Below are 14914 nucleotides of genomic sequence, written 5' to 3' on the forward strand. Positions count from 1 at the left end.
CTTGAATGTGCTATTTTTGGAAACTTTCATTTTTGTCAGTCTGCGTATGTTAAACATGTCAAACAATAGACACAAGGAAACATGAGCCTGTAAATTCCCAAGCCTTTCCCTATCCTGTGGATTCCGTCATTTTTTGTATGTTTAACTTTCAAACTTGTCACGTTAAAGTTTTGAAATGTTTTGAAAGTGTCCAAAAGTTAGGCACTTCCTGGGAATTTCACAGTGCCTCATACCTGCAGAGTGGAAGGTAGTACATACGCATGCAAAAAAAATTTGCATGTGTAAAGATGGCCTCCAGGAAGAATTTCTCAGACAAATGAATATTAAAATGTATGTATATCCAGCTAATAGGGAACATTCTTAGGAACTAGAGAGAACTTTCAAGTTCATAGACAACTTTGTCAGAATGAAATCTATGAAGAAACATGGGAGGTTACTGGAAACGTAAACTGTTACTTTAAAAATGTTCTCAAAATGTTATTTTTACATCATTCATAAGCAATTTATCTGAATTTACTTGGATGTTCATGTAACATATTTAAATGTTACTACTTACTACTTGTTTCAGAATGTGCAGAGAACATTTAAAAGTAACGTTTAAAAGGAAACAAAATTATAAAATTTTATTTAACGTTAGCTTGTAAAGTCACTCGCCAGTCGTAATCAGACTCAACACCAGGCGCTAATGGACCTCAGGATTGAGCAGGAAGATCACTTCCACTTGCTAGTCCAAACACAGGAAGAAGTCCAGTGGGTCAATCAAGTGGACCATGTGCTGCTGGTGATGATGGGTCCACAAGACGACACAGAGGCATTTGTGGACCTCTTCAAGAAAACAGCAGAGGCATGCACACTGGCCAGTCTGCCTGATTCCACTGCTGTTTGGAGAGGCACAGGTAGCAGCGCAACAGCTACCTGTAGAAAACCTCCTGGCCTATGACGATCTAAAGCGGGCCATCCTTCAACGGGTCAGCCGCTCCCCGGAACAACACTGCCAATGTTTTAGGTCAGTGGAGCTAGGGGACAGCAGCCAACCTTTCGTGCTGGCCCAACAGTTCCGGGACGCTTACCACAAGTGGCTGATGACCCAGACATGCAACGTTGAGGAAGCGACTGATCTGGTGGTACTGGAGCAGTTCATTGCTCAGCTGCCATGAGGAAAGGCAACCGCACAACAGCGCTGAATCAGGTCATGCAGCTGGTTGAAGGCCATCTGGTGGCGTGCCCTGGGTTTGGGCGAGCCCATCACTAACCTCTCTTTCTCCAACCCCTCTTCATAGAGTTAAAGGATTAGTTCACTTTCAAATTAAATTTTACTGATAACATTCAAGTTATGGAACTAATGCGGCGCCAGGAAGGTGTATGAGATACAGTGTAAGTTTTTTGAAGAATATGGATGGTAGTCTGGATGCACTTGCAAGGCTTTCATTTGTGTTTTTAAAGCATATACATTTTTTATTTTTTTTTAGAACATGACTGATCATTTCACTAAATAAGACCCTTATTCCTCGTCTGGTATCGTTAAAGCCCTTTGAAGCTTCACTGAAACTGTAATTTTGACTTTCAACCGTTTGGGTTCCATTAAAGTCCACTATAAGGAGAATAATCCTGGAATGTTTTCATCAAAAACCTTAATTCTTTTCGACTGAAGAAAGAAGGACATCTTGGATGACATGGGGGTGAGTAAATTATCAGGAAATTTTATTTTGAAAGTGAACTAATCCTTTAAGGTGGCGGTTAATTCCGACCTTAGGCATTTAAAATTTTGGCCATAAATTTTATTTGCACCCCTGTCTATCCCCCACAAACTGACGACTTGGGATTAGAATCCATGGTTCATAAATTTGTAAAAAAAATATATATATATATATATAAATAAAAGTATGACAAAAGGCTCGAGCCCCTGATGTTCACGGTGTGGGAGGTTTCACATGCCTCCACTGGGTTTTCCCCATTCGAGTTTCTCTATGGACGGCAGCCTCGTGGGGTGCTTGATGTCATTACAGAGGTTTGCGAGGAGGGGACTTCATACAGCTGTGGTGAAATTCCGGATGTCCTTTACCTCCAAGCAAAATTCCACACGTTGGGGTGGAATCTGCTTCAGGCACAGGACAGACAAAGTCCACTGTGCAACAGGGGTACGTGAGAGCATCAATTTACACTGGGAGATAAAGAGCTTGTATTACTTCCAACATCTAGTTCTAAATTACTCACTGAGTGGCAAGGACCTTTTGTGTTTATACGGCGAGTTGGGGATTTCGATTATGGCCAACAGACAGGGGAGGTGCATGTCAAATTTATCATTTATCTCCTAAAATGCTGGAATGAGGTGTCATCAGTTTAGATAGCAGCGGCTGTTTCGAAAGGGGAGGATCTTGGACCAGAAGTGGCTGTCCCAGTCGATCCAATCTACTCTGTTTCCTGGAGCAGATCACCTCTTGCCGCTGCAGATCACCGATGTAGCAAAGTTGCTGGCAGATTTTTCAGATGTGTTCTTGCCACTGCCTGGTCGCACAGACCTCATACAGCACCATATTGAAATGATCCCCAGGGAGGTGGCTTGCACCTTTCATCGTCTCATATACAAAATCTAGGAAACACCAGATCTGGTCCAGTGTCAGTGGTCTAGTAATCAAGGTAAAGGCTGCCCCTGTCAATACGCTCTTACACGCTCCTAACTAGGTCCCTTTTGTGTTGCAGACAGATGCATTGGACAGTGGGCTGGGTGCAGTCCTGTCCCAGGTGGTCGGAGGTGAGGAACGGCCAGTGCTGTATCTGAGTTGGAAGCTCTCAAACAGAGAGACCATTGAGAAAGAGTGTTTGGCCATTTTTTGGTCCATCCTCACCCTCATTTATTATCTCCTGGAATGGGAATTCATTCTCTGTTTGGACTATGCACCCCTCCAGTGGCTCCACCGTATGAAGGATACCAGTGTGCAGATCACCCGTTGGTATCTAGCTTTACAGCTTTTTAAGTTCAAGGAGGTCCATAGTTAGGCCGGTGGAGGTATGTGGCATGGGAGGCATGGTAAACCGAAGGCTGCAGCAGGAGAACAAGTATGGAGACGAGCGGTAATAAGTGGGTCAACTGAATGATGACTAATACCTGTCCCTAATTCCACTAACTGTGGAGACATGGGATATAAGCAGTCCGCAGACCTTAGACAGGGAGAGAGAGACCTGTTCCCACAGAGATGGATTTGTTTGAGTGTGACTGATTGTGCGAGGCAGAAAGCCCCACTGAACTTATTTTCTTTTTATTTTGAGTTACAATAAAGACTTGGATCACTCGCCACCCTGACTTCTTTGTCCTGCTTATTTTTAACTGTTTGCATGAATGTTCAGAGAACTTTCAAAAAATAATATTTTTATAACATAATGGGAATGTTCTTAGAACATATTTTTGTTTACTGGGTATATTATTTCATTTTAAGCCCTAAAGAAATTTCCAATAATAAATTGCTACTTTTACTGTACATCAGTGTTAAGTGGCAGGGAGTTAGAGATGAGGTGAGGATCTAATTCCAGCAAAGTTTATTTTAAAAAACACTAACAATGATAATCAAAGCTGGGAACAGACGCCCGTACCATGATGGTAGTTCAACAAACACAGGGTTACAGGATTAGTTTTGAGTTGACAAAACCAAACCAGTCCATTCAGGCTTTGTTGTTACCATAACACAAATCATCAACTTTCTGATTGATTCTAAAGCTTATTTATATTACATATTATCTTTATGTATTTATATTCATTTAAACAGAGTGCTTAGTAATAACTGATCAACTAAAATTATAGGTATGATAATTACATAAATAATATTTAACATCTAAAATTATTATTATAGATAATCATACAAAAGCCATATGTAGCAACCTATAATTTGGAGTAGAAACAGAAGGAGTGAATTATTTTCAGGTGCATTTTTTTATACCTTTATAAAGGCATTTTTTTAACCCTATTAAATATATGTGTCAGATTTTGTCAAATTCCATTAATTGTTAATATAGGCTAATAAATGAAGCAATTAATTGAACTAAATCAATCATTTCAATCAGATGACATCAGTGTCAACACTTTGCACTGCCACTTTTTCCAAAACAAGTCCGATATCGGTACTTTCATTTTTGGTACTTCCCGATACCAATATCTGTATTTTCATTGCATTGTAATTTTTAAAAAAGTAGAGTTTGAGCCAATGGTTAAAATTTTTAGATACCAGTGAAATATCACAATTCTCTATTCCAATTTTGATATTACAGCAAAAACTACTACCATAACTAATATAAATTTAAAGGGACAGTTCATCCAAAAATGAAAATTTTAATGTTTATCTGCTTACCCCCAGGGCATCCAAGATGTAGGTGACTTTGTTTCTTCAGTAGAACACAAAATTATGATTTTTTACCTCCAACCGTTGTGGTCTGTCAGTCGTAAAATGCATGTCAATGGCAACACCATCTATAAGAGTAAAAAAAAACCATGCACAGACAAATCCAAATTAAACCCTGCGGCTCGTGATGACACAATGATGTCCTCAGGGTTCCTACACATTTTCCATTTCAAAATCCCATACTTTTCCATACTTTTCCAAACCGCGTAGGAACCCTGTGTCCTAAGAAAGTCAAAGTCACCACAAAAAAAAAAGGAAGAAAGTCAAAGTCACCTACATCTTGGATGCCCTTGGGGGTAAGCAGATAAACATCAAATTTTCATTTTTGCATGAACTGTCCCTTTAAAGGGGACATATCATATGACATAAGTGGGCATCTACCAACCCATAAAACATGAAAAAGGACAACCCAGTAACTTAGTTTTGACAAGCCTTTCTCTGCAAGCATGTGGAAAAAACGAGCCGCTCAGATTTCACTCCCCTTGTGACATAATATTTTTATAATAAGATTATATTACTATAATATTACAGCCCCTTAATCTGCATGTTTCCACCCAGGGCGCCTTCATTTTGGGGGGGGGAATAGCAATCACAAACGTTAGCCTGGTGTGTATGGCTCTGTTTGGCAAACAGGTACGCTATGTATAGCTTAGTGGCTGTAACGTACATAAGGGCTTTGCACAAAACATGGTGGCACATGCTAATCGGGGAGTTGAATCAACTCTACAGCAACTAACGTTACATCAATTTATCCACTAACCGTTCAGAAACGTCCAGTTGCATTCCAAAAGTTCTTCCTAGTCTCTCCATCAGTGTCCAACTCCGGTTTGAACAATGTAATGCTGAACACCGTTACTGAAACCGTCATTTTGACTGCGTGTGAGATTCTCCAGCTTTGATGTTGTTGAGCAACCGAAGCGCGAACCGTTAGCCCGCACTCTTTTAAAAAACAGGAGCGGGAGCAGCAGCTCATTTGTATTTAAAGGGACACACACAAAAACTGCATGTTTTTTCTCATACCCAAATAGAGGCAAATTTGACAAGCTACATATGTGGGTTTTTTTGTTGTTGTTGTTGTTGTTGTTGTTTTTGAAACTAACACATTCTGGGGACACCAGAGACTTATATTACATCTTGTGAAAGGGGCATACTAGGTCCACTTTAAAACATTATTAGTAAACAGTCAGTAATAAAATAAGAACAAATAGTCAAATTGTGAGCAATAGCACAAATAAATACAATAGAACAAAAAACATAGGTGGAGCATAAACAGGTGTGAACATAGTCGCTTTAAAGGATTAGTCCACTTTTAAATAAAATTTTCCTGATAATTTACTCACCCCCATGTCATCCAAGATGTTCATATCTTTCTTTTGTCATTCGAAAAGGTTTTTGATGAAAACATTTCAGGATTATTCTCCTTATAGTGGACTTCAATGGCCTCCAGACGGTTGAAGGTCAAAATGACAGTTTCAGTGCAGCTTCAAAGGGCTTTAAACGATACCAGACGAGGAATAAGGGTCTTATCTAGCAAAGCGATCGTCATTTTCGGAAAAAAAATATAATTGTACTGAACGTGCTTCCACTTTCTGTATTCTCCAAAATGCTTACGCTGAATGTCCTATGGCTTCCCTATTCTACTTACGGAAAAAAAAAAAAAACGAAACGGGCGCCACATTCGTTCTGTTAGTAGAATAGGGAAAGCGTAGGACATACAGAGTAAGTGTTTTGGATAATACGGAAAACGGAAGCATGTGCAAGGCATTAATTTGTGTTTATAAAGCATATACAGTTGTATCTTTTTCCGAAAATGACCGATTGTTTCTCTAGATAAGACCCTTATTCCTCATCTGGTATCATTTAAAGCCCTTTGAAGCTGCGCTGAAACTGTAATTTTGACCTTCAACCATCTGGAGGTCATTGAATTTCAATTTCAATTCAAATTCCAAATGCTTTATTTATCCCCGAAGGGCAATTCACAAGGTCACGCAGATTAACAAGCAATGTACGTCAAAACACAACACAATAAACAAATAAATAACACAATATATATAACATATGTGTATTCTATGATATGACATATAAACATCTAAAAAACAAGTTTAAAAAAAAAAAAAAAAAAAAAATCACTCAAAAAGCCACTCAAATTCAGAAAACAAGGCGTGTGATGGATCATTTAAAATCCTAATAGCCAACTTCAACATTTGCTGTTCACTTATAGTGGAAAGAGTCCTAATAGGAAGTCCAATAATTTTCTAACAAACTTTAACTGTACGCTCTAGGCGAGTTCTGTTCTGAAGGCTGATAGAATGAAACCAGCAGAAAATAGAGAATGTAATGACACTTTCAATATAAGAGTAATAAAACAAAGAGAGAATATTCTTATTGACCCCAAAAGAATTGAGCTTCCTTAAAAGATAATGCCGCTGCTGACATTTCTGAAGTACCTCCTCTGTGTTGGAAGTAAATTTCAACAGGATATCAAATATTGTACCCAAATACTTGTACTCCTCGACAATCTCTATAGGGTTTCCATGAATAACAGTAGTAACTGCCATAGCCATCTGCCTCTGCTTATTGGAAAAAGTCACTACCATCTATTTAGTCTTATTCACGTTTAGTTCCAGACAGGAGTTATCACACCATTCAACAAATTCATGGAGAGCTGGACCATGCTGCTGTGAGGAGCCTGAAAGTAGAGACAGTAAGACAGTATCGTCAGCAAACTTAATTAGATGACAATTGGGATGAGTAGACCTACAATCATCAGTACAAAGAATAAAAAGCAGAGGTGAAAGGACACATCCTTGCGGGGATCCCGTAGATGTATGTAGAAGATCAGAAAGGGTATTATTGACTAGCACTCTCTGAGACCTATTGGTCATAAAGTCAATTATCCAACGAATCAACTGATGAAAGCGACTGGCGAGTTTCTCAGCAAGAATGTGTGGCTGCAGAGTATTGAATGCTGAAGAAAAATCAACAAACAAAAGTCTCGCTGTGGTGTTAGGAGACTCAAAGTGCTCATGAACAATATCTGTGATAAACACTTTTGCATCATCGACTCCTCTACCTGTACGATAGGCAAACTGGAGTGGGTCCAACTGTGGGTCGGTGACTTTAGTGATAACGTTTTTAATAATTCTCTCCATTGCCTTCATCACTAGAGAGGTAAGAGCAACTGGCCTCAGATCATTAAATGCTTTAACGGAACTCTTTTTTGGTATCGGAATAACTGTGGAGTGTTTCCATTTCTGTGGAACTACGCCACTGACCAAGGAGTTCTGAAACAAAGTCTGTAACACACCCCCTAGTTCGGCCACAAATATTATCTGGTCCGGGTACAGATTTAACTTTAGTTTTCTTAAGAGCTCGTACCACCTCTTCTGTACTTATAGTGAGGGCAGAGTCCCCAGGTTTTAGAGTCGAGATGATTGTTTCCAATTGAGTACTATTATCTGCCTCAAATCTGGTGTAAAAAGAGTTGAGGTCATTAGGAAGAGATGTTGGGCTGCTACCAGCAACCTGAATGTACTTGCAGGCATTAGGAGCAATATTGACTGCTGCCATGTTCTTAAGACCTTGCCAGGCTGCGTGGAGGTTTCCCTGAGTAAACGTTTGCTCGATCTTACTCTTATATTTCAGTTTAGCAGCTTTAATAGCACGCTTGACCTCTCTATTAACCTCCTTTTTTTTCAAACTCAGAACCAGTGTAAAAAAAAGTCTCTTTTTCTTATTTAAAATTGCTTTAAGTTCCTTGGTCACCCGGGGCTTATTGTTTGGAAAAATGGTAACCTTCTTAATAGGAACGATACTGTCCACACAAAAGGAAATATACGATGTTACTATGTCCACTAGGGATGGGACGATACACTTAAACTCACGATACGATGCACCTCGATATGCCAGGGTCACGATACGATATGTCACGATACGATATCAAAAAAGAAAAAAAAAAGAAGAAAATATTACTGTATAACAACAACTTATTTATTTTTGTTTCACTACCATGTTAAATGGAGCCATATAGTCCGCTATGAATTCGCCAATGAGCCTGGTTATCTGTTTTGCACGCGGACTTGACGGAGGTAGAGTTGGTGTCAGCGCTTGTTTCATGGTCAGCTGTCCCTTCGGTAGGCTCGTTTTCTCTGGGGCCGTCTTCACATTTTTATGGTGACGTTGAAGGTGGTGGTTCATGTTTGATGTGTTGGATGTGGTGTACGGAATGACAGCATGGCATAGCTTAAACACAGTCTTAGTCTTGTCAGTTACTCTATTGCCGTCTTTGTCTTTTTTAATGAGAAAGCCAAAATACTGCCAGACATATGACTTGTACTATCCAGGCGGAGCGTCCTCAATTTCGACCTCATTTGACACCATGGTCAGCTGTTTGGGGGCAAGGCAGTTGGTGCTAATGCTAATAATATTTGTTAGCTCGCTGCAGTGTTGTCATTGCAACATGCGCTGTCTTGACGTTACGACGTACCGCACCGTTCCCCGGATATAATTTTTTTTTTTTTTTAATTTAGTTTTTTTTTACCCTGCCACCATAGACTGTATGTCTGCCCCATATACATACACACAAATATAATACACTAAATTATTTATATACTACGCAAATCATGCAGCAGTGCCATCTATCTTTATTTCGCGATCCATTTTTTTCTACCTCGATGCATTTCGTCACGTTTTGTATTGCGATATTTTGTCAAACGATATTTCGTCCCATCCCTAATGTCCACTTGCTCATTAATATCAGTAGATGGAACTATGAGCGTGTTCCAATCCGTTGTTTCAAAACATCCCTGTAGCCTGTCGATGCTGTCATTTGTCACTATAAGGAGAATAATTGAAGTCCATTATAAGGAGAATAATCCTGGAATGTTTTCATCAAAAACCTTAATTTCTTTTCGACTGAAGAAAGAAAGACATGAACATCTTGGATGACATGGGGGTGAGTAAATTATCAGGAAATTTTTATTTGAAAGTGAACTAATCCTTTAATAACAAATAATTTATAGGGAGCTGGAATGTGTAGGTTGTTGCTATGTGACACATAACTTGAAACTATAGTTGCATCCCAAACAACACATTATTCACTATGCACTTATACACTATGTACTTATGCACTATGTACTCATCCGTGTAGTGCCTCAATTATATAAGGTTATTTTGTCATTCAACATCGGAGTCTGACAGCCCCTTCCCCTCTGCTACATAATTAAAGCTGTTACTTCTTTGTCTTTTGTTGTTTGATTAACATTAAAAATACAGAAGACAGCAGGAATATTAGGCTGCTGTCACTTTAAGAGCTAATGCACGGATCTATTACTGAAACGTGTTGTGACTGTTTACGTCACCTTTACATTTAAAGTCCAGTGAATTGGAAGTTGCAACTGACTTCAGTGTTGTGAAGTATTTCCGAGTGAAACAGAATACTGAATAAAGGGCAGGGTTTTATTTAGTGCACCATTTAGTGATCAACTTTTTTTTATCTTTCACCTTGAGGCAGTCCTCATTTCAGGTGTGGCCACACCCACTTTAGTCATATTGCATCATTTAAAGAAACAGTGTCTCTTTAATTAAAGACCATTAATTTGCTCTGAAAAGGTAAACCCATTGAGCACAGTACAACCAAGCTTAAACGGCCCACTTTACCTGAATTCACCTTAGATACTACATTTCGGTTTGTTTTCACCAAACCCTAGCGTATACCCCCAGAACACTTGTATACGACGTGTTGCATGGGACCATTCTATGATACCTTTTTGTCTTTTTTAAAAAGCTTGATGCTGGGTGCTATTCCCTGCCGTCATATGGATAACAAGTGCGAGAACATTTTTTTAAAGTTCTCCTTTTGTGGTCCAAAAAAAGAAAGAATGGCTTTTTCGTTTAGGGGTAACACAAATTTCAAAATACGTGAGCAGCTATACACTGTTATCGAAAAACTAAAGCCACCCACAGAGCGATGCTTAGATGAATTTGTAAATATGTGCTGCATGCTTTCCTCTCAATAATAAAATAGACACAACAAAAATGAGAAAACAGCAAGCATTTTTATAAAGCGTAAGAAAAGCATCTGATCATAACAACATGGGAATGTTAGACTGAGCTCTGCAAATTAGCACTCAGTAAAGTCACATCACTTTTATTTATATGGCATTTTATGCAATAGATTGCTTAAAAGCAAACAGCTTTACAGTATCAAACATGGAAAACAGTGTCAGTGCCTCATTTCATTAGAAGCACAGCTTCATTTTATACTATAAAGTGGCAATCCAATGTATTCATGTTTTTATCCGCAGAGATCTTACCTCAAACAAACGAAATGAGTCAGAGAAGAGTTCCATGTGAAAGAAGGCGGAGCCTCAGCGCACACCTCCTATTACGCTATCGCCACGGACCAATGGTAGTACGAAGGTTTTTTGCAACTACAGCAAACTTTTCCTGAAAGTTTTGGCAAGCCGTTTTTGGTAAGCCATTTCGAACTCCCAAAACAAACTGTTTTGGCCTGATTTTGTTTTAAATGACATCACATCAGTTTGTTCTTCAATTGTTTTTAAGTATATCGGGGCCTTTAATGATGACTTAATTTTCATTTTAGTGTTAACTATTCCTTTAAATGTGTTAACAGTCACACATATAAATTAAGCTATTGCAATAAAATGTCAAATTAAATTTGAATATTTGATTTCGTTAAAACTATCATCCAGACTTGCTCGCTAGGGGGTGTTTCAGCACCCCTCTTAACACGCCAATGGTAAAGAAAGATTGTGTTGTTCTAACTAACACACTCATGCTTGCCGTGAAAAAAGCAGAAACATGTTTGAGTGAAATAAAATATAATTTTATTAAAAAACAAAAACAAACATCTCTTCTATTGTATGCGGAAAAATAAATTAATTTATAGCAAAAAATCAATTAAATTAATAACTAGATAATACATTTTCTTTCTTTCTTTTTTGAAAACTTGAGTTAAAAATGCTTTTACAATGCATTTACTTTGCAGTGGTCTGCCCAAGGCAGTCACAACAGCAGTCACAAGTGTGACCTTACAACACATAGCATGAAAGCAAAGTTCCCATGCCATTTGTAAAACTTCATATAACATACAATAAATATCTAAAATAAATAAGTCGATAATAAATAATCCTTTGAAGTTTGAAAAAAAAAAAAAAATCAATACTGCTGGGGAGAGTTTCAGAGTCACATTCTTGCAGAGCAGGATTCAAAAAGGTAGTGGAAGAGAATAATCGTCTCTCCGATTGCTTTGTTACGAGCGTCAAGTGTCAAACTCTGAAAAATAAATAACAACTGATATTAAACCCATGCAGACGAACACATTTATCACTGATTTAACGCTGAACAAAAACATCAACTTACTTTATGTTCAAAGGCACTATATCTGTCCTTGTACTTCTTGACCTGCGCATGTTCTGCACTGTTGCTCTGTAAAAACAAAATGTTTAAGTACAAAGCACATAACAATTGGTCAGCTGGTTCAAATGATCAAACTTTTTTCAAACACTTACACAGTGCGGTTTCAAAACGTGTGCGACCCTGTGCAGATCAGTCCTCACAAAACGAATTTGTGGGTATTTGTCAATGTGATCATCTGCATACAAGATGTGCTTTAGATAGTAATCCAAAATCATGGTGTTGATGCAACAAGTGCCCTCTTCCTGGAACAGAAATGATCATAATGTATTAGTTTAATGCCATAATAGTTTAGGGTTACACAATGTTACATGTAGTTACTGAAGTAAATTATGCATAATGATACATGCCTAAACCAAACCCTAAAACTACAGTAAGTACATGCAGTTATAAAATAAAGTGTAACCTAGTTTAGTAAGAAATCAAACTGAAATTCAATCGAAAATTAGTATTTATCTGATTAGTAACTAGTACACTCTAAAAAATGATGGGTTAAAAATAACCCAAATTGGGTTGAAAATGGACAAACCCAGCAATTGGGTTGTTTTAACCCAGCGGTAGGGTTAAATGTTTGCCCAACCTGCTGGGTAGTTTTATTTAACTCAACTATTGTTTAAATTACTGTATTGCTTAATTAAAATTAACCCAAAGTATGTTGGAAATTAACATTTATTAATGTTCAATGAATAATTATTAAACAATAAACATTTATTAAATTGCTTATTAATAAATTTATATTAATAAACTATTAAATTTATATTAATAAAATATTAAAGCTTATTAATAAACATTCACCTTTTGTCTATTGTTGCCTTTAATTGCATCTGGTTTTTAATTCCCCAACTATTTTGGGTTCATTTTAAGCTAGCCATATAGCAATTTTTAAACAATAGTTGGTTTAAATAAAACTACCCAGCAGGTTGAGCAAACATTTAACCCAACCGCTGGGTTAAAACAACCCAATCGCTGGGTTTGTCCATTTTCAACCCAACTTGGGTTGTTTTTAACCCAGCATTTTTTAGAGTGTACTTTTTCCATTGCTACAAATATCTCTTCCATTGTTATCGGTAACTAATTGCAACATTTTATTGAAATAATTTCAACTACTCACTTCCAATTAATACGTATTAGTCTAAACAATTGCTAGTGAATTGTGACTTTTAGCAAAAGATTAATAAGTAGTACTACAATGACTGAGTAGCTACCATTCCACTTTATTTCGATATATTCGTCCAATTTAGAATTTTTAGTAACTTTGCAACTACATGTCAACTAACTCTCATTAGAAGATTAGTAGACTGTTAGGTTAGGGTTCGAATAAGTCGGCATGCACTTGCACAGTTACTTAAAGTCTGTAGAATGTCTTTTAACAGATATTAAGCACTCAACTAATACTCTATTGACTGCTAGTTGTTATGTAGTTGCAACATTACTTAGCCTATAGTAAGCAGAATGCCTAAAGTGGACTGTTACTGATATTACATGTTCCAATAGTGACTGGAAAAGAATCTAGCAGATACTAATCAAGCACTAGTATCCAGTACTAGCAAACAGTCATACATAATTATTATAACAGTTATTATTAGCCTATACATTACTATACTACACACAAACACATATATCATAACATAGCCTATATATCATACATACTTTTAGCATGACCTCGGAGAACACTGGAAGCAGTCGTGTTTCGTGGTCTTTGTCTTCCTTCTGAGCCTGGGAGGATTATGCACAATGTTATACATTCAAATAAACCAATCAATAAAATATGTATAATGAAATATAAATATTAATAAATATAAAAATGATAAAATATATTAAATATAAAATAATATAAATATTACATATTTATAATTACATATCTATATAAATTAAATTAGTTAAAACATTATAGATCTTATATAGCATATAAGAACGTACATGTTCAGTCATCACATAGAGGTTGTTCCAGGTGACGGGGCTGTCCAATGGCTTGGGGCGCGGGCGCATGAGGTGCATCGCCTGGCCGCACAGAAAGCACCAGCACATCACAGCAAGCAGAGTTAGGAACTTCATATTGCAGGCAGACGGGTGGATTCAACGATATGTCCTCTTATGTAGACTGATGTTCCTCGCAGACGAGATTTGGAGTGCATGTTGTGACTCTAGACCTTTTATATTCTCCTTCTTTGTCCCAGTTATTACCACTACGTCACTGTGGTATATCGTCTCTTTACCTTTGGCGTAATCCCCCAACCTCTGCACCTGAGTTTATCAGGTCAAACGGATCTCATGAGAAAGCGTGCATGCCTCATATTCGCTGACTGTTGTGATTGCATCGGAAATTTGTCTGACATATATAAATCTTCCAATAATTAAGCTGCAACAAGGATATAGTATGGTGAAGTGGACAGAGTGGCTACTTCCTGTGAATTCCCCGCACTGGTGAATATGGTATTAATTAGTGCGCCACAAAAAAAGGGTTTTTTATTATACAGTTCCTTCCACTTAATGTTGCTAAGAAACCTTTCAATTACCTTTTTCCTGATCAGCATGTTCATGTATGTTTGAAAGAGACAAGTGCGACAGGGAAAGTATTACATAAATAGTGTTGCAATGTGTCAGGATGTTTGGGGAAGCTGTCAAACGCCCGTGACGGGGACAATAAGGATCACTTCAATAAGGAACAAGCGCATTTGATTGTATTCATTACGTCAAACTGTACAACGTAGGCTATATTGTCAAAAGTGACTGTAGTCATATTTATGATTTTATGAAAGTTGTGTAAATTACTGACGTCAAATACAAACCTTAAAAGAATCTTGTCGTTGTAAAAAGAACGTATTGTAGGCTACTAACACTTATTTTTGAGGTGGACTGGACAGATAATATTTTATTTATTTTATTTTATTGTTTGTTTGCACAGCAAGTAAAGCAGCTTAATAGCTATAGGAAACTTGCAGTGAGTCATATGTTGATTCAGTAGTCATTGGATTTGTTGAGTTCATTAAATGTAGACTGATGCAAGTCAGTAAACTCCTGAGTTTTGGAGTGATTCATTTTTGAACCGGCTCATAAATGTGGTGAAGAAAATACTGCTATGCTAC

The 14914-nt window shown here is 37.6% G+C and overlaps 1 protein-coding gene and 1 long non-coding RNA gene across 2 annotated transcripts in view; one reads left to right on the plus strand and one right to left on the minus strand.

Annotated features, from left to right (window-relative positions):
• LOC137023887 (uncharacterized) overlaps positions 1–14914 on the plus strand; it is a 42368-nt gene that overhangs the window by 19440 nt on the left and 8014 nt on the right. The window lies entirely within an intron of this gene.
• il22 (interleukin 22) lies at positions 11489–14035 on the minus strand. The gene is made up of 5 exons (XM_067390995.1): positions 13749–14035; positions 13479–13544; positions 11924–12073; positions 11775–11840; positions 11489–11687 (listed from the first exon to the last, which is right to left on the minus strand). Exons 1-5 carry the CDS (start codon positions 13881–13883, stop codon positions 11598–11600), a joined length of 507 nt encoding a protein of 168 aa, XP_067247096.1. The 5' UTR covers positions 13884–14035; the 3' UTR covers positions 11489–11597.

Source organism: Chanodichthys erythropterus, chromosome 8 (genome assembly GCF_024489055.1).
Source record: "Chanodichthys erythropterus isolate Z2021 chromosome 8, ASM2448905v1, whole genome shotgun sequence".
In the NCBI taxonomy this organism is placed as follows: Eukaryota; Metazoa; Chordata; class Actinopteri; order Cypriniformes; family Xenocyprididae; genus Chanodichthys; species Chanodichthys erythropterus.